The sequence below is a fragment of the Delphinus delphis genome, chromosome 20 (genome assembly GCF_949987515.2).
Source record: "Delphinus delphis chromosome 20, mDelDel1.2, whole genome shotgun sequence".
Lineage (NCBI taxonomy): Eukaryota > Metazoa > Chordata > Mammalia > Artiodactyla > Delphinidae > Delphinus > Delphinus delphis.
The window spans coordinates 4,259,420-4,280,606 of NC_082702.1; the positions used below are offsets into that span (position 1 = coordinate 4,259,420).

General features: G+C 49.9%; 3 protein-coding genes across 5 annotated transcripts in view; 2 read left to right on the plus strand and 1 right to left on the minus strand.

Moving 5' to 3' along the window:
* The window catches only part of LOC132416835 (NACHT, LRR and PYD domains-containing protein 2), a 1,001,898-nt gene that overhangs the window by 759,885 nt on the left and 220,826 nt on the right, over positions 1-21,187 (plus strand).
* Positions 28-6,598, plus strand: TFPT (TCF3 fusion partner). Of its 2 annotated transcripts, none has more exons than XM_059999107.1 (6): positions 28-421; positions 930-1,188; positions 4,085-4,155; positions 5,661-5,730; positions 5,815-6,033; positions 6,425-6,597. In XM_059999107.1, exons 1-6 carry the CDS (start codon positions 399-401, stop codon positions 6,542-6,544), a joined length of 762 nt encoding a protein of 253 aa, XP_059855090.1. In that variant the 5' UTR covers positions 28-398; the 3' UTR covers positions 6,545-6,597. The 2 variants fall into 2 exon arrangements, with proteins under 2 accessions (XP_059855090.1, XP_059855091.1); XM_059999108.1 differs by lacking the exon at positions 28-421 and adding an exon at positions 527-628 and having other exon boundaries at positions 6,425-6,598.
* NDUFA3 (NADH:ubiquinone oxidoreductase subunit A3) lies at positions 6,636-9,624 on the minus strand. Of its 2 annotated transcripts, none has more exons than XM_059999109.1 (4): positions 9,492-9,624; positions 9,198-9,272; positions 7,319-7,396; positions 6,636-6,791 (listed from the first exon to the last, which is right to left on the minus strand). In XM_059999109.1, the coding sequence occupies exons 1-4, from the start codon at positions 9,607-9,609 to the stop codon at positions 6,700-6,702; spliced, it is 363 nt and encodes a 120-aa protein (XP_059855092.1). In that variant the 5' UTR covers positions 9,610-9,624; the 3' UTR covers positions 6,636-6,699. The 2 variants fall into 2 exon arrangements, with proteins under 2 accessions (XP_059855092.1, XP_059855093.1); XM_059999110.1 differs by lacking the exon at positions 9,492-9,624 and adding an exon at positions 9,432-9,479.

A 21,187-nucleotide genomic window follows, 5' to 3' on the forward strand; every position in this document is an offset into this window, starting at 1 on the left:
TTTATTAGCACCTGCCGCTGGGCGGAGAAGGGATGATCCGGAGAGAAGAGGCGCTTTATCCGGCTCACGCCCGTTGTGGACTGAGCCTGATAAGCGGAGAATCGCCATAATCTGACGACAGGGTGTCAAGACAAGAATAAAGTCGAGGGCAACTCAGACCACTGGTGGAGGAGTTCGACGAGAAAGCAAGGCTTTCAGCCAGGAGTCGAGGTGGAGGTGGAGGGGTTGGGGAGCGGAGCCGGAAATAGGAAACTACAGCTCCCAGAAGGCATAGCGGCAAAGGTCCCGGATGCTGGGGTCGTGAAGCCTGATGGGAAAGGTAGTTTTGCGAGCGACTTAACCTAGAGGTTAGCGAGGTTGGAAGTTCTGAGGCCCGGGGCCCCCGGAGTCGGAGAGAGATGGAACTGGAGCAGAGAGAAGGGTGAGTGGATTTGGGGAAAACTACGAATCCCAAAAGACATTGCGGCTGCATAAGAGCGGTCTTCTGCGCGGAGGACTGACGGGGATTGCAGTTCCTGCAACTCCTTTGGCTTATAACTCTTGTAGGGACTGGGGTCCGTACTCGAGCATCCTGGGGGAAAAGGCTACGGGTCTAGACTCCTGGATCTGACAGGCGAGGCGGTTGGAGGTCAGGACTCCTGGGTCTGAGTGAGGGCTTGGGGGGCTTGAACTCCCCGTGGAACTCGGGGAAGAAGGGGCTGGAAGTCTGGACTCCTTGATACTGGGAAGCGGGTGCTGGGGCCCTGGACTCCTGGATCCTGGGAGGAAGGGGTCGGGGCTCGAACTCTTCTGGATCCTGGGAATGGTGGGCTGGGGGCCTCGGACTCCTGCATCAGAGAGAGGAGGGGTCTGGGAGTTGGGCTTCTGGTCTGTGGGAGGAGGGACTAAGGGCTAGGTATTCAGGGTCCCTGAACCCACTGACCCTACAGGACCATGGCAGCTGTGGGCTTTGAAGAGTTCTCAGCGCCGCCAGGCTCAGAGTTGGCGCTGCCTCCTTTGTTCGGTGGTCACATCCTGGAGAGCGAGCTTGAGACAGAAGTGGAGTTTGTGTCTGGGGGTCTGGGTGGCTCCGGGCTCCGGGAGCGAGATGAAGAGGAAGAGGCAGCCCGGGGCCGGCGGCGGCGCCAGCGGGAACTAAACCGCAGGAAGTACCAGGCGCTAGGTCGACGCTGCCGGGAGATCGAGCAGGTAGGTGAGTGTGGATTCCCCTCTTTTGGGGTCCCCTGGCCTCTATTACCAATCCTTCCCAGTCTCTGCCTGTCTAGATGCCCAGCCTTCCTTGCCCGGCTGAATGAATTTTCCATTCACTTATTCATTCATTATTAATTTATTTAGCACCTATTATATGTCAGGCACTGTGCAAGGCACCTTGGAGAGATGTCTCCTCTAGGAGCATCATCTGACAACCCAGATCAGCTCACTGATGTTTCACAGGTGCCTCTCTTGCTGCCCACCTATCAAACTTTTCAAATCTCCCATACCCTTGACATCATTCGCTCCTGTCCTGTGTCCTGCCTCTCAGATCTCTCTGGGGTCCTTCTCCTCCCCTCCATCCCCACGCCTCTGCCCAGCCTCAGGTTCTTTCTGCTGAATCACTGCATTAGCCTCCTTGGTGAGAATGAGGATGGAGCAGTAAGCAGGGCCCAGATCTTCAAAGGCCACAAACACCAGAGCCAGAGCTTTGGATTTTTTTTTTTTTTTTTTTTTTTTTTTTTTTTTTTGAGAGTGATGGGGAGCTATCAAAAGGTTTCAAACAGGGGAGGGACAGGGTCAGTGCTTGAAAGACTCTCTGAATTTGGCTGGACTCTTTTGCTAGGGCCGCTGTATCAAGAACCACAAACGGATGGCTAAGTAATAGAAATGTACTGCCTCACGGTTCTGGAGACTAGAAGTCTGGGATCAAGGTGTCAGCGGGGTTGGTTCATCCGGAGGGCTGTGAGGGAGAATCTGTTATCTGTTCTAGGCATCCTCCCTAGCTTCTGGTGGTTTGCTGGAGATCTTTTGTGTTCCTTGCTTGTAGATCTCTGCTTTCATCTTCCCGTGCTTGTGTGTGTGTGTATATCCCAATTTCTTTTAATAAGGATGCCACCAGTCATATTGGGTTAAGGCCAATCACCTCATTTAACTTGATTACCTTTGTGAAGACCCTGTGTCCAAATACGGTCACATTCTGAGGCACTGGGAGTTAGGACTCCAACACACCTTTTTTGGGGGGACACCATCCAACCTGTAACAATGCTGGTGGGGGAGTTCTGGAAGGGGGCTGGTGTAGTGGCCCAGGCAGGAGAGGAGAAGGCTTGAGCTAGAGTAGAAGTCAAGGAGAGGGAGAGAGAGAGACGACTTAGAGAACTAATAAGGAGGTGAGGTTTGAATCAAGTCTTAGATTAAGTAGGAACACGTCAAGCTGGAGGGAAAGGTACGTTTAGGACTCTGTGTGGCGTAGGGCTTACTCAGGATTGGAGAGCTGTCCGGTCTGATGGGGACGCTGGGGAGGGGACTCGAATGCCAGGCTGAGGGCAGTGGGCTTGGAGCAGGTCAGCTCCAGGCATTGAAGTATATTCCCCTGAAGCTGCACAGAGGCTGCACCTATGCATACCCTGTGGCCAGCTGTCCCAGTCCTCCCTACGGACCCAGCAGACAGACATACAGACACACACCTGATGACAGTTAACCTGATGACGTCCCTAGCAGTACTGTTTGGTGTTTTTTGTTTTGGTTTGTTTGTTTGTGTGGCCTGTGGGATCTGAGTTCCCCAACCAGGGATCAAACTTGCGTCCCCTGCAGTGGGAGCGTGGAGTCTTAACCGCTGGACCACCAGGGAAGTCCCTGCAGCACTCTGTAATATGGTTTTATGTACGTGTTAATATAAACTTACATAATATACATAAACCAGATACTATGTATCTTTTACCAGGTAGCTTTTGCCTCCGCTTCATCCTTCAGCTCACCCCAACCTCTCTTCTCTCCATGACCACTCCTCTCTCTTCTCCCCCCACCACCCCGTGATTTCACGACTCCTCACGTCACTGTGTGTTCACAGGGTCTGACAGCAAGGGTGGTGCTGTCAGAGCAAGCACTCTCACCTGTGAGCACCCACTGCGTGCCAGGCCTGCTCTGGGGGCTTTACGCAGGGACATCTGGGAACTCTTTCAGCGCCCCCCAAGCAGCAGGCATCCTGAGCCCTTTTTAACAGATGGATGCTGGGGTCCAAAGAGACTCAACCATTTGCTCAAATGGAGTTGCATTTGAGCCTCTGCTCTTAGCTCCCCCGTCCCCCGCCAGGAATACGTTGTTATTATTCTCCTTTTACCAGTGCAGAAACCTGAGGCTCAGAGAAGTTAAGTAACTTGCCCAAGGTCACAGAGCTGAGAAGTGGCAGGCTGGGATTCAAACCCAGGTCTTTCTGACGCAGGAGCAGAACATACTCCTTCACGCTTGGGCACACATCTCCTCGGATGACCTTAACTAAAGCGGCCACCTCCTGCCCTTATCTCCAGCATATCTACCAGTTTGGTGTCCTTCAAGCACTTTATCACTAGGTGAAGTCATTTATTTAACAGTATTTAGGGAGCACCCCCTCTGCCAGGGTCTGCTCAAGGCACCGGGGACAGAGGCACAAATCCTGGTCCTTTGGGGCTTCTGTTCTGTTGGGGGAGACGGAGAGTGAGAACACTGCATAGAGAGACAGGCTATAGGCGATGGAAAAGTGGAGCTGAGAGGGCGGGGGGGGGGAGGGGGACGCTCTGGTGTGGGAAGTGGGGGAGGGGCTGCTGCAATTAACGAGAGGTCTGAGCAGGTAGCCTTTGAGTGCAGCCTTTGAGAGAGCTAGGCAGGCACCTGGGGAAGAGCACGTGGAAAGCCCCCAGGACAGGACGGTGTCAGGGGACTCAAGCGTGAGCTTGGAGGCCAGTGTGAGCAGCGTGGATGAGGGAGAGAAGCAAGAGAGGCAGTGAGGAGGGGGAAGGAGCAGGCCCTGGGGGCCCCGGGATGGCCCTGGGCCAGTCGCCCTCCAGCTGGGCCCCATTCACCACGTGTTGAGCATGCGGAGTCCGGCTGACCTGTGTTTTCTCCCACCTCCCCGCAGGTGAACGAGCGGGTCCTGAACAGGCTCCATCAGGTACAGAGGATAACTCGGAGACTCCAGCAGGAGCGGAGGTAACCCCTTGCACACCTGCTCTGGGCCTGCATCGCTTGCTTCTGCTCCCCAACCCCTGTCACCACCACCTTGGGCCTTGGAAGGAAGCTGAGCCCTGGGCCTTGGGGGAGAGGTGTGCTCCCTTTGTATGGAGTGCAGCGGAAGGCAGGAGACCAGACTTAGGGCCACAGACTCAGCTTCGAGCGCCGTTCTGCTGTGTGACTCAGGGCAAGCCACGTCCCCTCTCTGAGCCCCAGTTCCCCGTCAACTAAGGGTTAACACTGAGATCACAAGGCTGCTGAGGGTTAAATGGGAGCCCACAGGGGACGAGGTCAGCTGAGCCTCCCGCCTCGGATCACCGCAACCCGGATGGGGAGTGAGCTCTGGGGCCGGCCCGCCACTCCACTGGGTCCCCACCTCCCTGAAACGTGGAGAACAGGCCTCATGACAGAGTCTCCATGATGCCGAGACCCCCGGTCAGTCCCCAGCCCTCCACTTACCTGACCCAGTGGATACACCCTCTTCTTTGAAGCACTTTCTTGGCCAGGTCACTCATCTGCCTCAGTTTCCCCTCCTCCTGGCCATTGATTCTTGCCTCTTTGCTGGTTCATTCACTTCCCCAAACCCTGAACCTGCAGTAGCCAGGGCTCAGCTCCTGGGTCCTCCTCTTGTCCACACCTGTGCTGTCCAGGATGCCAACTGCAGGTGGTGACTTTATTTTACATTGAAGTGGAATTTTAACATTCATTAAAATAAATTTCAATTCATTCAAATGAAATTGAAAATTCAGTTCCTCAGTGGTCACAGGCCAAGTTTATTAAGACGAAGTGAAATTGGAAATTCACTCCCTCAGTTGCACGAGCCTCATTTCATGTGCTTGGTAGCCACGTGGTTCGATTTTCATCTGAATTAACTAAAATCAAGCGAAATTTAAAATTTCCATTCCTCAGTCACTCTCGCCACGTGGCAGACGCTCAAGGATGGTGACAGATGATCAGTGGCTTCCGTGGTGGATAGCACAGAGAGGACACCTGATACCTACTTGTAGAATAAGAGACTGTGCGCGTGAAACGCTCCACCCAGGCGCTGGCTTACGGGGACCATCTAATCAGAGCTTAAAACAAACAAAAAACCGAAAAGCTTTTAGAAGCAGGCGTGGGGAAGAGAAGGCAGCATCACCAGTGAGAGTGCTCCGGGCCCGCCTCCCAGGGAGTAATGAAAATAATAACTTACGTTTGACCGTTTACAAGCCGAGTACTGCAGAGCTGTCATCAAGCTGCAGTGTCGTGGTCAGCGGGCCGCCCAGTGGGGTTGTCACCTCCAGATTACAGAACAGGAGCGGAGGTGCAGGTCACCTGGTCCTGCCCAGAGCCCCACTGGCTGTCTCAAGTGCTTGCCACCCGGGTGTCTCAGACCTTCTGGGTCCAGGACAGCCTTGGCTTCAGTCAGAGCTGGGCTGTCGTGGGCCCCCTTCCTAACCGCCAGAAGATAAAGCTGCCCCCCGGCGGCTTCTCTCCGGCCGCAGGTTCCTCATGAGAGTGCTGGACTCCTACGGTGATGACTACCGCGCCAGCCAGTTCACCATCGTGCTGGAGGTGAGTGCGATGCGGCCACGGGTGGGCTGGGAGAAGCGGGAGCCCAGGACGCAGCCTTCACGCGCCCACCTCCCTGTCTGCCAGGACGAGGGCAGCCAGGGCACAGACGCCCCCACCCCAGGCAACGCCGAGAACGAGCCTCCAGAGAAAGAGGGGCTGTCCCCGCCTAGAAGGACGCCTGCACCCCCAGAACCTGGCAGCCCGGCCCCTGGCGAGGGGCCCAGCGGGCGGAAGAGGCGGCGAGCACCCCGGGACGGCCGCCGAGTGGGAGCTGCGCTGACTCCAGAACTGGCCCCGGTGCAGGTGGGGGCAGCCTGGAGTCCAGGGGTCCGCAGGGCGGGACTGAGGCTCCTGGGCTTCCCTGCTGCGCTGCGGGGGGGCGGGGCCGGGCCCTGCAAGGCTGGGAGAGCTGGAAGGCTTGGACAGGGCTGGTGTTGGCCGGGGAAGGAGAAAGCATTGTAAGACGCCAGGCAAGGGGCTTGCGTGGAGGCAAGGAAGATGTGGAGGCAGCTCTGGGGAGAAGAAAAGATAACCGGGGAGGGTCGGCCGGCAGAGGAGGGAGAGAAGGCAGGGGAGGGCGGTGACACTGCAGGGGATGCCGGGACTTCTGGTGAGGTGCACAGAGGACGCCGTCTGGCCTGGGAAAGAACAGCGAGGCCGGGGCCCTTCTCACGCCTGTTCTCATCTCCCCCAGATTAAGGTCGAGGAAGACTTCGGCTTTGAAGCGGACGAGGCCCTAGACTCCAGCTGGGTTTCTCGGGGGCCGGACAAGCTGCTGCCCTACCCCACCCTAGCCAGCCCCGCCTTTGACTGACCCCACCCCCACCCCAGTAAACCAGCCCCTACACTCGCCTCGGCCGCTGTCCACTGCTTCCACCTGCAGCCGCACACACTCAGACGCTGGGTGTGGTTTTCACATTTTTATTGGGGGCCGTCAGGGAGGGGGCCTCTCCCTGTCAATGGAGGAGCTCACAGTTTCTTCAGCCACTCCAGGCTTGGGCCCTGGGGGTCCTGCGGGTGGCTGGGCACATCAGGTATGTTCCCATCGTCTCGGAGGGGCACTGTGGGACAGGAGGGTGGGCCACTGAGACGAGCAGATCGCTGGGGGCCCACAGAAAAGGGCTGGCCTGTCAGCTTACTTTCAAAGAGGGAAACGGGACCCCGGGGAGAGAGAAGAGAGAGTAAGGATCAGAAAATCAGAGATGCAGGGAAGTGGGGAGATAGAGACCTAGAGACATGGGAAACCAGAACGATGGATACAGAAAGGAGACCCAGAGAAAGACCCAACAGACACAAGGAAGCAGAACAGAGACCTGGAGAGGTGGAGACCCAGGAAGACAAAACTCCAGAAAGCAACAGAGATTGCGAACCCGGACAAGGACAGAAATCTGGAACCATGACAGAAACTCAAAGTGCAAAAACAAGACAAAGCGAATTTTACGGCATGTGGATTATATCTGTTGAAGGAAAAAAAGAGAGTCCAGACTGCACTGCAGAATCTTGGATCCCTGCAGAGGAAAGACCTGCCCATCATCATTCCACTCCCAGCTCAGCAAGGTCCAAGGCTGCTGCCCTGGCTCCCACTCACCTGGGTAGTTGTAGGGTGTGGCCTCATTGATCATGATGGAGTACTTGACGTAGGGGCTGAGGGCAGGTAGAATTATAGCTGCGGAGAGACACAGGGGTGAGGCCCAGGGGAAGGAGGTGGCGGCGGGGACCGTAGCTGAGCCTTTTCAAGATGGGGGTCAAGTGCATGCGGGGAGGGGAGGAGGGGGGTCCAGCGCCTCCAGGAGGCCCCTTGGCACCCTGGGAGCCCCGTACATCAGCAGAAGGGTTTATAAGACTTTTTTTTTTTTTGGAAGTGAGGGTGGAAGCCAAGCATCCAGAGACTTGTGGGATCTAGAAGACACAGGAAGGAAGAAAGGGTTGGTCACAGGATGAGCGCATTTGAGTCATGGAGCACATTAAGGGGTGTGGGTCGGGGGTGTCCTGGGAACGTTCCAGAGAAATCATGAACTGTTACAAACTGAGGAGAAGGTTTTGTACAAAAAACAGTCATTGTGAAATTACAGTCTACCTGGGGTAGGAGCAGGGAGTCATGGCGGGTGGGGCAGGGCATGTAAAGGAATATTCTGGGTCAGTGCTGTCCGACATAAATATGAGAGACATGTATGTAATTTTTCATTTTCTAATAGCCACATAAAAGTTAAAACATACAGGGATTCCCTGGTGGCGCAGTGGTTAAGAATCCGCCTGCCAATGCAGGGGACGTGGGTTCGAGCCCTGGTCCGGGAAGACCCTACATGCTGCAGAGCAACTAAGCCCGTGTGCCACAACTACTGAGCCTGCGAGCCACAACTACTGAGCCTGCGAGCCACAACTACTGAGCCCTCGTGCCGTAACTACTGAAGCCCGCGCGCCCAGAGCCCGTGCTCTGCAACAAGAGAAGCCACCGCAATGAGAAGCCGGCGCACCACAACAAAGAGTAGACCCCGCTCGCCGCAACTAGAGAAGAGCTGCGTGCAGCAACAAAGACCCAAAGCAGCCAAAAGTAAATAAATAAATTTATAAAAAAAAGTTAAAACATACAAATTAAAAGATAAATTTAACCTGGTATACCCAAGGCATTTCAACATATCCTCGGCATAAAAGACATTGATATTTTATATACGCTTTGTTATACAAAGTCTTTGAAATCTCGTGTATGCTTTACATCAGGGTAACATATACCATCTCAATTCATACTGGCCCCATTTCAAGTGCTCAGTGGCCCATGCGACCCGTGGCTGCCGTGTGGGACAACTGTGTTCTAGAACCTCACTCAGTGTGTGGCCTGCCAACCAGCAGTATTGACAAGACCTGGGAACGTGTTAGAAATGCAGCATCCCCAGACCCACCCCAGACCTACGGAAACAGAACCTGTATTTCACCAAGACCCACAGCATTACCTTGAAATCTGAGTAGCCCAGTTCTACAGCTGAGGTTCTCAATCGCAGAAGCACGTAAGAATCACTGGGGGATTTTCACAAGACACAAGATTCCCTAGCCCCACCTCCACCCCACCCAATTCAATTCAGAATCTGGTGGGGGGGCGATGAGGGTGAAAGGGGAGGATAAGGACATTACTTTTCATTTATTATTTTTTTTTTTAGCTATTATAATGCACAGCTAGGGTTGACAACCTCTTCTTTGAAGGGATTCTGGACCTCTTGGGTGGGTGTGTACGGGGTGGGGAGCGATGGGGTAGTGGAGGAGTCATAATACTAGGGGTGGGGGGGGGTTGGCATACAAGTGGGGACACGGAACGTTGAGGACGGCGGTCGGGCCTCGGGGATACAGGATGGAACGATGGTGGGGGGGGCGATGGAGCACTGGTGAGGGGCAGTGGGACCTCTAGGGGGTGGAGGAGATAAAGCCGGGACGCCGATTGGGGGTGATGCACTTTCGCGCCTGGGGCACTCACGCACCGAGACCCCCGATGGTGAGGGATGCCACTAGCACCGGCTCCTTGGCCCAGACATTCCTGAGAAAGGCGGCGATTCCTGGAAGGGTGGGCGAGAAGGGTCACCCCTGCAGGTGTTACCCCCGGTGACCTCTACCCCTCTCGCGCCACCCCCGCCCTGGAGGAGCTCCCTCGTGACCTCTGCGCCCCCCTCCGGCCCGGACCCCACCGCCTCCACGGGGGCTCCGTCTTGCCCTACCCCTGGCACCACCCGGGGTTCCCGGTACCATCCCCGCGCGCTGACCGAACCCGCACTTACTCCCGGCCATCTTGGTCTCGGCAACGGCGGCGGCGGCTGCGGCGGCGAGGGCGCGGAGCACTCTGGGACTTGTGGTCCCTGGGCACGGCCTCCGCAGTCGGAGTCCGCGCGTGCTCATTGGCGCAGAACAGCAATCCCAGACGGCGGCGGGAGTGCGGAGCACTCTGGGAGTTGTGGTCCTGGCCCGCTAGCCTCCACGGGCTAAATCCGCGCGTGCGCACTGGCGCAGAACAGCGGTCCTAGACGATGGCTGCGGGGAAAAGAGGTGATGCTGCAGATATAAGCGCAAACCTGTCTTGGCGCACCTGCCGCCGCTCTCTTTTTTTCTCTCCGCCTAGAAAGTCGTTCCAGAGGAGTAACTTTCAGTCCTCCTACTGCGGCCCAGCTAAGGCGGAATGCATCAGTCCTCATTTTATAGTTTACTTATGAGAGCCCATTTTACAGATGGGCAAACGGAGGCTGGGAGAGGACGAATCACCAATTTGAGGTATCAGCTTAAAATCAGTTCGTCCTGCAAGCCCTAAGTCTCATCTCAGAAGGGTTAGGGACCTTCTGTATACTCTCACAGTGCCCTATGTGACCTCCGTTATAGCGTACATCATTTTGTTCTGTTTTGTTTTAACTAACCTGGTCGGAATCTGCCTTTCCATCAGGCTGGGAGCTACTTGAGCACTGTAATGGGGTCTGACTCCCTTCTGTGCCCCTTTCCCCCAACCGTGTAGCACAGGGTCTGGCACATAATAGGTGCTAATTTTTTTTTCCAAAGTTTAATGAACAGAACAGTTATGACTGCGCCCTCTCCCAACTTTTTCCACAGCACCATGGGGCTGTGACACAGTCACCCAGGGGCCCCCACCTCGCTCCTTCCTTCCTTCAATAGGGCTCTGGCTTCCTGATGTTGCCTCATTTCCTGGTAGGGGGGAGGGCACAGCCAAGCCCTGGCTCCTGTTCCTGCTCCAGCCGAGAACTGCCCACCATGGCCCTGGTGATGAATCTGCAGCTGCTGACTCTCTGTGAGACACCCCAACCCCTTCTCCCTGGGCCCCTGGCTGGGCTGGGGTCTCCCTGAGGGCAGGTGCAGGGTGATCAGGAGGCACGAGCTGAGGGTTTGGAATTCTAGGCCAGAATAACAGGACTGGGGCTCAGACCCCTGGGTCCTAAGGCAAGAGGACCCAGGGGTCCTGAATTCCTGGGTTCCTGGAAGAGGAGGAAGTTGGGGGCAGGATTCTCTAGATCTTGAAGCAGGAGAGGGCTAGGGATCTGAATTCCTGGAGACAGAGAACCTATGGTCCTAGATCTTGATGTGGGAGGGAGATGGAGAAGCCAAGACACCTGGGAAAGAAGGAAACTGGGGGCCCAGACTCCTGCAGCCCAGAGAGGAGAAACTGTGGGCTCAGATTATTATCTCCTCGAAACGGTGGAATCCAAGGGCCTGAACTCTTGGGTGTAGAGGCAAGATGGGCTTGGGTCCAGACTTTTGGGCTCTTGAATAAGTGGGGACTGGAAGTCTGAATTTATGGCTACTGAGGAGAAAGTATGGGCAAGATTTCTGTTTCCCAGAGGATAGAGGGCCTGGGGACTTAGATTCCTGGGTGCTCAATGAGGTGGGGCCGGGAGCAACCGAAGGCTTTGACAAGACCAAACCCCTTCGACCTTCTATAGGGCTGGTGTGTCACGCAGACATCATTCCAACTGGTGAGTAACACTCTGCACCCATTCTCCTGTGTGTTGCTGACACCCCACTTCCAACGACTCAGATTTTATTTTGGTGCCTCCCCTCCCCCCAGATTTCCTTACTTCCCTCCCCCTTCCTTTATTTCTTTCCCTCCTTCCTTCCTCATTCATTTTAGTGACCAGTATAGGTAAGTAGTGAAGATCATGAACTTTGGAGTTAAAGAGACCTAAGCTGGAACCCCGGTTTCACCATCGTATTCATTTATGACCTTGAACAAACCACTGAATGCTGAGACTCAGCTTATTTCTCTGTAAAATGGGCTGTTGTGAGGATTTAATAAAATCACATGCATAAAACCCTTGGCTCAGAGCTTGGCGAAGTGCAGGGCTCGAGAAATAGGATCTCCAGCAATGCCTATTATTCCCCTTTGGAAAGTAGGGTCCTCCACCCTGAAACAGCGCTGGGTTTCTTTCCAGGGTTTCTGATGGGTGAGACCTCTTCTTCCTCTCAATTTCCCTCCATTACACTCCAACTTCAAATAAGAATCACCTGGAGAACCATTACTACCTTAGCTATCAATTTATTTTAATTATTTTTTAAATGTTAAAGCTAACATATATTCATGGTTTTAAAAATTATTATCAAGGGGCATATAACAACCTCCTTCTTCCCCTTCCTCATCTTCCTTAAATAATCTCTGAATCCTTATAAAAAATTTCCATGCTTTCAAACACACGTATGTATTTTTGTACTTCTTTTTCTCCCAAAGCAAAACTGATATTTCGTGACTCACATGGTTCTGCATCTTACATTTTTCACTTTGCAATCTCTCTTGGAGACATTTCCATGTCATTAGAGCTAGCTCCACCTTTTTCTCTCTTTTTTAAAGCTGCTGTCTAGCATTTGCCATTGTACGGCTGGATTCTAGTTTACTTGGTCCTCCTGATGCATATTTAGGTTGTTTCCAACCTTTCCCCTCACAATCACTTTTAGATGAGGAAGAGAACGGGGAATCTTACCACCTCGAGCACTTGCAAAGTGATTTACGGGTTTTGACACAGCGTGTCCTTTGTTCGTCACCCATAAATTCTCGGTTTCCAAGATGTCTGTATGGAGATGCGATGCATCTGGTACAGCCTCTCTTTTCTGTTTTCTCTTGTCTGCTTCACTCTACTCAGCCTTCAGGTCTCAGGTTAGATGCTGTTTCCTCTGCAGACCCTTGCCTGACCCATCTGTGCTCCCACAGTGCCTTGTCATACCGTGATTATTTATCACGCTCTGTATTAACTCTCTCTCCCAGACTAGACCACACGCTCCTGCCAAGAGGGACCAGGTCATTTTATCTCCACATCTCCAGGGCCTGGCACATAGGCGGGCTCAGGAAACACGCACATTCTGACTGGATGACTCTCCATGCTGAGGGCTACGTAAGCAGGCTCCGTATGTGTACCCTTTTATGGTGGGCAGAATAATGGTCCCTCGAACATCTGGTATCCCAGTTCCCGGAACCTGTGACTATGGTATACATGGCAAAAGGGACTTAACAGGTGTGATTTAATTAGGAATCATGATATCGGGCGATTATCCTGGATAATTTGGGTGGATGCCACATAATAATTTTAAGAGGGAGGCAAGGGGGTCAGAGTTTGAGAAGGCAATGTGGAGATGGAAGCAGAGGTCAGCGTGATGCAGGACCACAAGCCAAGGGATGCAGGCCCCTCTAGAAGCTGGAAAAGACAGGGAATTGGCTTCTCTGCTAGAGACTCCAGAAGCAACACAGCCTGCCGACCTGTTTTGGACTTCTGACCTCCTGCACGGAAAAATAAAACATTTATGTTGCCTTACGCCACTTAGTTTGTGAGAGTTTGTTACCACAGCAATAGAAACATGAACGCTATTAGATACTTTTGTCTACTCTTGTCCCCGCGCTGGCTTCCCCCAAGGTCTCATTCATCTGCTTACTGCACATTTATCTAATGGCCACCACGAGCAAGGTACTGTGCTAGGTGCTGGAATTACATGGGGAGTAACAGCAGACATGAACTCTACTCTCTTGAAGCTCACAGAGAAATTTATACTCACCGTCTTGATTAGGGGGCACTTTAACCTGCCGTGACAAATCCCCAAGAAAAAGCTATCTATAATTTTATTTCTCTCTCACTTAACAGTACATAATCGAACAGTCTAGAGCTGTTTATCAACATTTTTGCTTTTATCAACATGTAGTTTTCATATGTAGTTCAGAGCCAGCAAGAAAGGAAAAGGAGGGAGGGAAGGAGAGAGGGAGAGAGAGACAGAGGGAGAGAGAGACAGAGAGACAGAGAGAGAGAGAGAGAGAGAGAGAGAGGGGGCTCATACAATTATTTTTAAGAGCAGCACCCAGATTTTGAACATGTCTCTGACCAGAACTTACAGGCCAGGTCTAGCTGCAAAAGTGTCTGGGGAGGTGGGGGCATACAGGCTCTAGAGAGCGCCCTTCTAAAAATGGGAGGGGTTTTCTGTTACTTAAAGGAAGAAGGGAAATTTGGCTGCTGGGAAACCGTTAGCCGTCTTCACCATTACAACTATAGCAAAAAGAAGAGGGAGTTTCTCAAGGAAGATTTGATCTCATCCTTGAGATCTCTGAAGAAGTGATGTGAGATCTGAAAGACGAGCAGATGTTAACTAGGGGTCTGGAAGGGTGTTCTAAGCAGAGGGAACAGCATGTGCAAAGGTCCTGTGGAGGAAGCAAGGTGTGGTAAGGGACTGAAAGTCCTGTCCTACTGCCACCTTGTGGTCGCATCTTTTTCCTTGATCGGCACTGAAATCCCTGAACTCACTACAGGCACATAATAGGGCTGCACCTGAAAGATGGTCAATGTGGCTGAAACAGATAGCATAAGGTGAGAGAAAATGCAGTAGAGGTAAAGCTGGAGTGTCAAGCTGACCTATGCTCAACTTTGTAAGTTATAATGATGTTTGTTTTTCAAAGGGAGATCTGACAAACATGGCCCTGGCTGTCATGGAGATTAGAATCTAGGAAGGATTTTCTAGAAAAGTTCTTAGATGAACTTCTCTTTCTAAGCCTGCATCTTCCTTATCATGCATTAAATATTTATTTATTTTCCTTCTCTCCAAGGGAAATATGGGAATAAAACATTGTGAACACTTCCCAAATAAGTCCCATTAAAATTAGCATGCCCCTCCCTTATGTTCACAGCAGCACTATTTACAGTAGCCAAGACATGGAAGCAACCTAAATGTCCATCAACAGATGAATGGGTAAAGAAGATGTGGTATATATAGACAATGGAAGATTACTCAGCCATTAAAAAAATGAAATACTGCCATTTTCAGCAACATGAATGGACCTAGAGATTATCATGCTAAGTGAAGTAAGTTAGAAAGAGAAAGCCAAATACCTTATGATATCACTTATATGGAATCTAAAATATGATACAAATGAACTTATTTACAAAACAGAAACAGATTCACAGACATAGAGAACAGACTTGTGGTTGCCAAGGGGAAGGGGATGGGGGAGGGATGGACTGGGAGTTTGGGATTAGCAGATGCAAACTATTATATGTAGGATAGATAAACAACAGGGTTCTACTGTGTAGCACAGGGAACTATATTCAATACCCTATGATAAAGCATAATGGAAAAGAATATGACAAAGAATGTATCTATATGTATAACTGAGTCACTTTGCTGTACGGAAGAAATTAACAAGACATGATAAATCAACTATACTTCAATTTAAAAAAATCAGCATGCCCCTTTCTTAGAAAGACAACATGGTAGTCACTTCTGTTGTTTGCCAGTGTTGGGGAGGGGGAAATTTCCCCCTCTACCCCTTGAGTTCTTGTGGCTGGACTAGTAATAACATTGACACAAGACAGACTAACAGTAAGACAGGGAACCAACCAGGACCTACCGCACAGCACAGGGAACTCTACTCAATATTCTGTAATAACATATATGGGAAAAGAATCGGAAAAAGAATGGATATATGTATATGTATAACTGAATCACTTTGCTGTACACCTGAAACTAACACAACATTGTAAATCAACTATACTTAAAAACAAAAAACAAAAAACAACCCAAGGACTTCCCTGGTGGTCCAGTGGTTAAGACCCCTCGATCCCAATGCAGGGAGCCCGGGTTCGATCCCTGGTCGGGGAACTAGATCCCACATGCATGCCACAACGAAGATCCCGCGTGCTGCGACGAAGACCCGGTGTAGCCAAATAAATAAATTTTAAAAATTAAAATAAAATGATGCTCAGAGAGTGAACAAAAGCAGGCGGCTTTTATATTTTTTTACACAATAAATTTGTGAGGATTTGACAGGACAAAAAACTTAGATGTGGATGCTTAATTAGTAAGGAATTTAATGCAAAGTTTGGGCTTGGGTAGTAACTTTAATTCAAAACCATCAATATGCCATTGAAGCACATTTTGGGGTGGCCTGCCTTTTGACCGAACACCAAGGATCTCCAAATGATCCCCATTTGGGACACTAGTATATAAATGAGCCAAAGAAGGCCTTTGTATATGCGTGTACTTCTTCACAGCAGGCTGAGATCCGTTAGCTCAAAAGCCCATTGGCGCCAAACTCAAAGTTTTACACATGCAATTGTTTAAAATATAGACCCAAGAAGCAGATTTTTAACTAGTTGGAGCCTGCCTGCTTTGCATACCCCAAGAAATTGCAGCCAGCGTCTGCTAGCCATAGGTAAACCCTGCACCACCACAAGACCCCAAACTGCTGCTGTGGGCTGGAGCTCTCTGACCCGAGGCTCCCTGCCTCTGCAGGGGAACAACAGCGCCTAGACCCAGAAGCCTCCTCTTCAATAGCCCTCTTGTTCCCTAGCCCACCTCCCCTTCTGGGTAGCAGCCCCCAGCCCTTTGCCTTTGGCAGGTTTCAAGCAGCGAGGACCCTTCTCACGTGCAAACCTGTCCAAACAGCCTCCCAAAGAAAATTCCTTGTGTGCTACTGCCACCTTGTGGTCATATATGTTTCCTTGCTCGGCGCCAAAATCCCTGACCTCATTAGGGGGCCAATACGACGGCATTCGCGGGCTTTGTTGTCTGTCCTGGACGATGAGTCGTGGATGGCAGTGGCGAGCGTCACTCTGTTCCCAGCTCTCTGTTCCACCTGACACAGTGACCAGCAATGCTTGAGAAGAGATTCTGGCCTCTCCATCAGTCTGGGTACCTGAGCGAGAGAAGGAACAGCGACCCCTGCCGGCTGTCTCCACTATGGGCTACCTGCCCCGCCTGGCTCCAGGCACCTCTAAGAGCCAATCAACGTTACCGTCTTTTTTTTTTTTTTTGCCTTGCTGCGTGGCTAGGGATTGAACCCGGACCATGGCAGTGGAATCCCCGAGTCCTAAGCACTGGACCGCTAGGGAATTCCCAATGTTACCGTCTTTTTGTGCACCTGTTTCAGTCAATTAGGACTTTTATAACAAAATACCCTAGACTGGGTGGCTTGAACAACAGAAACTTATTACTCACAGTCTGGAGGCTGTGAAGTCTGAGACCAGAGTGCAAAGAATGGTTTTGGTGACAGCCCTCCCCTGGCTTGCAGAGAGCTGCAGAGAGGGGGAGAGGAAGAGAGAGAAAGAGAGAGAGAGAGAGGGAGGGAGAGAGAGATCTCACCTCTCTCATTACAAGGGCACTAATCCCATCATGGGGGCTCCACCCTCATGACCTCATCCTAATTACCTCCTAAAGGCCCCATAATACCAGCACATCTAGAGCTAGGGCTTCAACATAAGAATTCGGGGGAGACACAGACAGCCTCATGACAGCTTGCGTCTGGAGATCTTGTATCCATTGCTTATATCTAAAGAAGTATGGAAAGTTCATGCCATGGTAAGGGGGTGGTTCTTCTATGGCATCCTGGAAACTTTTCACATATTCATTTAGTCAGAGGCTTGAACTGTAGCCAATCTGAGTCTTGGCAGAAAGCTTAAAAAAAAAAAAAAAAGCTTATGATCCTCCTGGAACATGAGAAAATGAGAGGCTTGTGAGCAGCTGCTATCTCCCATCTCCCACTCACTTCTTTTTTTTTTTTTTTGGCTGCACCGCGTGGCTCAGCTCCCCAACCAGGGATTGAACACAGGCCACAGCAGTGAAAGCCCAGAATCCTAATCACTAGGCCACCGGGAACTCCCTCCTACTCACCTTTTTATCTTCCCTGGAGGCTTTCATGAGACAGTTTCTCATCGCTTCCTGGGTTCTGATGAGATGTCTTTCTGCCCAGTGCCCCTCAGATTGGAGCTGCAGAATATAAAAATGCTCAGCTGTAGTCTAGAGTTACTCTTACACTAGACTAAAAAGGTACGTGGCCTTTGCTCCTGGCTGCTGGCACAGAGCTCCCACAACCCTCATAATTTCCTGAGTGAGGGTGGTGGGAGTGCCTTGTGTTCTAATGAGGCCACTCTCGGCGGGTCTCTAGGGGCTGGTCATCAGAAAGACCAAGTCTTGATTAGAAGCGTGGAACTTTCATCACCACCCCCAACTTCCAGAGAGGGGAGAGGGGCTGGAGATTGAGTTAATCACCAATGGCCAATAGTTTAATCAATCATGTCTATGTAACGGAACCTTCATAAAAACCCCTAAACAAAGGATGAAGATCTTTCTGAGTCATAAAACTGATTTAAGGAATCTGGTTAGATAAAGTGCCGAGTTGAAAGCATTCCCAAGAACATCAATCTCGTTTTCTGGTGGAATGTGGAGAATTACATGAGTATTCATAACTCTTACCGAATTGTTCTCTTCTCTGTTGAAATAAGTTCACACACAAGAAGTGGTATTTGAACAAAAGGGTCTCATAAGAATCTCAAGATTTAAAAAAAATCACTGCCACATCTTTTGAAAATAACTTTCCAAGAAACACCTGTAATTATAATTGGTTTTCCTCCTTGATAATTTGTTGCCTTGTTGATTTTTCTATGTTCCTAAATGGTAAGACAAGACCTATCAAGACAACAGAGCCTCAGGACTATTTTTGCTCTTCTTCCAAAAGAAGGATGGAAAAAACAATAAAAACCTGTGATTTGCTTGGTTTCTCATTTTAACGAAAGATTGAGAATTTCTTTTTATTTAAATTAGCATATCTATCAAATGCAGTTTGTAGACTTGTAGTTTAAAGATTTGGATCCTGATTTTTTTTAAAAAAAAACTGGAGATTTCTGAGATCATTGGGGAAATTTGAATACTATCTGAGTATCAGATAGTATCAAGGAAGTACTGTTGGTTTTCCTAGTGTGATACTGCTGTGCTGGTTATATATTTTTTTAAAAAGATTCTCATCTAATAAAGACATCTGTGTACTAAAATATTTTGGGATTAAAAAGATGAATTTAAAAACTAAGAGCTCTTCCACTGGAGGAAAAAAAAAGGATAAGTTCACAAGAAAAATCACTCAATAAAATTTACCTATTACTTTAATAACTACTATTATAATTATAGCATATCAGGCATAAGCACAATTCTGGTCCACGTCCCTCCACCCTCGAAGGCAACCATAGCTTGGTCCATTTCTGAACATAAAGGTGCAAAACTGGATCTGGGATCATTTTCCCAGACACTTTTGGGGTTTTAGTTTGAGGTCCCCAAATCATTCCCTGTCTTTTCTCCATTATCAGGAGATCTATGGTTGTCAACTTATGGTAAAGAAGGAAGCAATAAAACACTAGTCAGGGGCTTCCCTGGTGGTGCAGTGGTTGAGAATCCGTCTGCCAATGCAGGGGACACGGGTTCGAGCCCTGGTCTAGGAAGATCCCACATGCCACAGAGCAACTAAGCCTGTGCGCCACAACTACTGAAGCCTGCGTGCCCTAGAGCCCATGCTCCACAACAAAAGAAGCCAACGCAATGAGAAGCCCACGCACTGCAACGCGGGGGCTACTCTTTGGTGCAGTGCATGGGCTTCTCATGGCAGTGCCTTCTCTTGTTGCGGAGCACGGGCTCTAGGCACATAGGCTCAGTAGTTGTGGTGCACAGGCTTATTTGCTCCACGGCATGTGGAATATTCCCAGACCAGGGATCGAACCTGTGTCCCCTGCATTGGGAGCACAGACTCTTAACCACTGCGCCACCAGGGAAGTCCCACAGGTGGGCTTCTTAGTTGCGGCTCCAGGGCTCCTTAACATGGCTTGCTGGCTCCTTAGTTGAGGCACTTGGGCTCCTTAGTTGTGGCATGTGAACTCTTAGTTGCGGCACGCATGTGGGATCTAATTCCCTGGCCAGGGATCAAACCCGGGCCCTCAGCATTGGGAGCATGGAGCCTTATCCACTGGACTGCCAGGGAAGTCCCAACATAACACTATTATATATAAAATAAACAACAAGGTCATACTGTATAGCACAGGGAACTATATTCAGTATCTTGTAATAACTTATAATGGAAAAGAATAATTCATAAGAACCTGTTGTATAACACAGGGAACTCTACTCAATACTCTGTAATGACCTATATGGGAAAAGAATCTAAAAAAGAGTGGATACATGTATATGTATAACTGATTCACTTTGCTGTACAGCAGAAACTAACACAACATTGTAAATCAACTATACTCCAATAAAAAATTTTTTAAAACTATAATGGAAAAGAATATGAAAAAATGTGTGTGTGTGTGTATATATATATATGTATGTATGTATGTATAACTGAATCACTCAGCTGTACACCCGAAAGTAACGCAACATCGTAAATCAACTCTACTTCAATTTAAAAAAAGTTTTTTTAAAAGGTATGGATTGGACACTAGTACCCAGCTGTGCTCTTCTTCTATGTGATCAAGACAGAGAACTGAGAAGAGAATGACTTTCTCACACAGATTCAAGGTTTTGAATCTCATGTCACTGTACGAACCTAAAGTCATTTTCCATCTCTTAGAAAAATCCTGCAGAAGCAGTACTTGTCCTTGTTCTGCATTTGAGGAGCCTGAGATGGACAGCTGACGTGACGTGCCAAGCGCACTCAGCTACTCAGTGGAGAAGCGGAATTCAAATTCTGGTCTGTGCAGTTCCCAAGACCCTGATTTTCCACTGAGCCATACTAGGAAATTTAAAAGGTCTTAGTTTGGGGTAGAAAACTGTGGAGTGTGAATGAAAGGTGTAGGGGTTGGGAAAAGCTCAAGAAGATAAGTGAACAGTGAATCCAGTGACCTTCGTAGGTGTTGGCAATCTCTTTATGTAAAGGGCCAGAAAGTCAGGGAGGCTCAGTGGGCCACAGGGTCTCTGTTGCAACTTCCCAACGCCTGTTAGAATTGGGAGGGGGGGTGAGGTGGGGGGGCATCAAAAAGACAAGAGAGGGGAATTCCCTGGTGGTCCAGTGGTTAGGGCTCCGAGCTTCCACTGCAGGGGGGGGCATGGGTCATGGGTTCCATCCCTGGTTGGGGAACTAAGATCCCTCAAGCCAAGCAGTGTGGAAAAAAAAAAAAAAAAAAGTAAAAGTAAAAGAAAACAAAGATAAGAGATATAGTGTTGGTGGAGGTGCAGAAAAGGGAACCCTCATGCACCGCTGGTGGGCATGTAAACTGGGGCAACTGTTAACAGAAACAGTATGGAGGTTCCTCAAAAAATGAAAACTAGAACCACCATAGGATCCAGCAACCCTCCTTCTGGCTTCAATAGTGTATATGTGTCAACCCTACTTCTGGCTTCAATAGTGTATATGTGTCAATCCTAGTCTCCCAGTTCCTCCCACCCCACACCTTTCCCCCTTGGTATCCATACATTTGTTCTCTACGTCTGCGTCTCTATGTCTGCTTTGCAAATAAAGTCATCTATACCATTTTTCTAGATTCCATGTACATGTGTTAATATATGATATTTGTTTTTCTCTTTCTCTGTATGACACTCTCTAGGTCCATCCACGTCTCTACAAATAACCCAGTTTTGTTCCTTTTATGGCTGAGTAATATTCCATTGTATGTATGTACCACACCTTCTTTATCCATTCCTCTGTTGATGGAAGTTTAGGTTGCCTCCATGTCCTGGCTATTGTAAATAGGAA